The sequence below is a fragment of the Loa loa genome (assembly GCF_000183805.2).
Source record: "Loa loa unplaced genomic scaffold supercont3.369, whole genome shotgun sequence".
In the NCBI taxonomy this organism is placed as follows: Eukaryota; Metazoa; Nematoda; class Chromadorea; order Rhabditida; family Onchocercidae; genus Loa; species Loa loa.
The window spans coordinates 1-3265 of record NW_018108549.1 but is presented as its reverse complement, the minus strand read 5'-3'; the positions used below and the strand labels follow the sequence as shown (position 1 = coordinate 3265).

General features: G+C 29.2%; 1 protein-coding gene across 1 annotated transcript; it reads right to left on the bottom strand.

Moving 5' to 3' along the window:
* Positions 1 to 216: 216 nt before the first annotated feature.
* LOAG_12368 (hypothetical protein) lies at positions 217 to 2064 on the bottom strand (the record flags this gene model as incomplete). Its single annotated transcript, XM_020448532.1, has 5 exons — positions 217 to 306; positions 539 to 656; positions 856 to 1054; positions 1333 to 1450; positions 1834 to 2064. 5 exons carry the CDS (start codon positions 2062 to 2064, stop codon positions 217 to 219), a joined length of 756 nt encoding a protein of 251 aa, XP_020301332.1.
* Between the last annotated feature and the right edge of the window lie 1201 nt (positions 2065 to 3265).

Sequence of the window (3265 nt, the reverse complement as noted above, 5' to 3'; positions counted from 1 at the left end):
TGATTGGATAAACGAATTTTGGGATAATAGAAATAAAAATTTGAAACTATTTAAAATTTAGGAATTTATAAAAGGATTGTTAAGTGTTATATATGAAATTTAGAATATATATTTGCAGGTATATTAACAAAAAAAGAAAATCACATTTCATTGAATGATAAGAATGCTTTCTCTTTTCTTTTCTTTTTTTTTTTTGTCTTTTTTCTTCCTTATTGCTTAAACCGCTGCTGAATAATATAATGCACAACTGTTTAATCTAACAGGTACTGCCAGATGGACAGGCGGAAAGATAGATGAATAGATAAACTAAAAAGCGAATGAATTCCGACACGATGAATACAAACTTCAACAATTTTAAATTTAAAAAAAAAATGTAGACTTTACGAAATTGAATACCTGAATTAGCTAATCTATTTGTATTACATTTAGTAGATTGATTTGTCACTTTTAAGCATATCATAAATGCCACTTTAAAGTAACATTTTAAAAATAAATTTTTTAAATTTAGTATGCTGATAAAATCAGCAATATTACTTACTTGTTTAAATTGCTCTTCATATGACCAGTTTTGTTGTCCACTAGCATCCGAATCCGCATTATCATCACCGGTACTTCCGCCAGCTCCCGCAATGCATTCTTTTTTCTCTTTACGAAAGCTTAAAATCAAAAATACATTTTTTGAAAAAATTTGTTTACTTTCAAAAAAATTTCATTCAAAACAAATTTAAACAAAAATATGAAAATAATAAAAATGAAAATACAAGGAAAGGAAATAAATTTACTCCTGATATTATTGGGTAAGTTGGTTTCAATAAAATCATATCTAATATAGAAATGAAATGGATAAGATTTTACTTAATAGTTAAATCTTCTGGCTCGGCACTTGCCAACACTTCATTCTCATCCTCATCATCTAGACCAGGTGATACACCGGAGCTTCTCGGATTACCACTAGCGGCCGCAAATTGATTATGTAATGCTAAGGGATTTTGCTGGAGAGCAGCCAAAAATGGCGGGAAAACACTGATTGGAAATGTTGACCGAAATCTGAGATCTACAAGTGTCGCAGTACTAAACCTGGCTAAATGTAATTAAATTCCAATTCAAATTTCAAATATTACGAAAAATGAAATAATATTAAGCAATGGAAACTATTTTTATCGTCAAATATGAAACAAATGAAAAAGTAAATGTGAAGAGAAGGTTAAAAATGAATGAGATGTAAATTTGTTTTGGAGACAGACTAAATGAACTTAAATATGAAGCTATTCAAATTTAATCAAATTTTAATCTTATCAAAAATTTTTTCAATGAAATATAATTGAATTGTACCGTTTAATGAGGAAGTAAACCTCTGAAAGGCTTTTTGTTGAACTTCAAGCTCACGTTCTAACATCGAATTTGCGTCATCATCAGTTACTGGTGAATTTCCATTTTTAATCTTAACTTCCTAGAAATCATGACAAAAAAATGTCACAGAAAATTTATTCTTATACTACCACTAAATAATTCGAAAAAAAAACTCAATTTTAGATTAGAAAATTATCGAAAAATTGTAAAATTTATTGAATTACAAGAATATTCAATGAAGCAAAGAAATCTAAAAATTTGATTTTAGAAGAAGTTTCAAAGACGTTTTGAGAATGAAAATATTTTTTCATGTTTTGACATAACAAGTTGATAGAAACTTGATGATAACTTTAGGATATTATGTAATATTAGATGAGACGAATGCCATATAATTGTTTTTGGACGTAAAGATTATTTGGCTTGATAATGTGGTAAGCGAATAATTCTTATGTTTATAATAAAGCAAGTAGTTTAAATAATTACATCATTGTTTTTTGAAGCATTTAGAATAGTCGATAGATTGGTAGTTAAGTCAGATTGTAGAACACCGGATTGTTCCGAAGTATTCTGTAATGGAGGAGTTGTTGAAGCGCTACAGGATGATAATTGCATTTGTAATGCATGTTGTGATTGTTCCAAAGATTTATCAGAGCTTAAATCAGCTCCTGATGGTGATGATACTGATAATGGTGTTGTTTCCATTGCTATCGACATATCGGAGCATTCAAATTATTCAACCTGAAAATCTGACATATTATAAACATTCGATTTATGCATTAATTTTTTTATCACAATCTTCTGGTATTCCGGAAAATTGGAGTGTATTACATGATAATTTAGATTAAATAAAAAAAAATGGACAAACATTTTAAGGCCTACTATTTTGAAATAGCTTTTATGAAGTAGTAGCTATTTCAAACTACAAGTGGCTTTCATTGTTTATCTGATTTTTTTTTAAATGAAATATAATCCTAGAAATATTGGCAATACAGTATGCCACACTGATACATTTCCGAGAGCGGGCTAAAACGAACAATATTTTAAGGCCAGCATAACCCGGAAAATGATCCAGAAAACCGGAGCTTATCTTAGATAATATCAATAATGATCAGGATGAATGCCGTGATCTACGGGATGATAATAGTGGTTTGTAGTGGAGGGGAGGGGGTAAGAGGATGAATGAATGGACCGATCAGCGGATAGAGCAGGGTGTTGTGTTAAGCATATGATTGGTTGGATAACGCAATGACTCGGGGAGGAGCTTCCAGTCTCATCAGACCGAACCACCCGCCATCATAAATGCTTACTACCAAAACTGTTGCCAATGGATGGATGAGGAGTACGAAGATCATGATTACAGTTATCATTGATATTAATTGTGATAACAATAATGATGATGAGAGGTGTGGTGAAAACTTATGATCAATATTACAATAATAATGTTGATAATAATAACAGCTGTATCAGCAATTATTTATTTTCAAATATTCTTACAAACTATAAATAGCTAAACCATAGGAATTTTCTCTTCCTAATGAAGTAATTACAATAATGATAGTGCCAGAGATAATGATAATGATGATGATAATGATAATAATAATATTAATAGTAATAAAATAATAATAATGATAATAACAATAATAATAATAATAATAAGCAACAATAATAGCATATTTGCATGTACATACTTTGCGTGCGTTATCAATGCATTTGCCAAAAATTTTGAAAACTTTTTGAGTAAACCAAAAAAGAAAAATTAGTGAAACAATAATCATTGAATTTTCTAGAACTATTCAATCTTTTATATTCTTTCCTCACGATTATTCCTTTGGCTGTAACGAATAAAAAATAAGTGCTAATGATATTTGTTACATTGATAATTCTTATCACTACTAAATATCATCTTATCATTGAA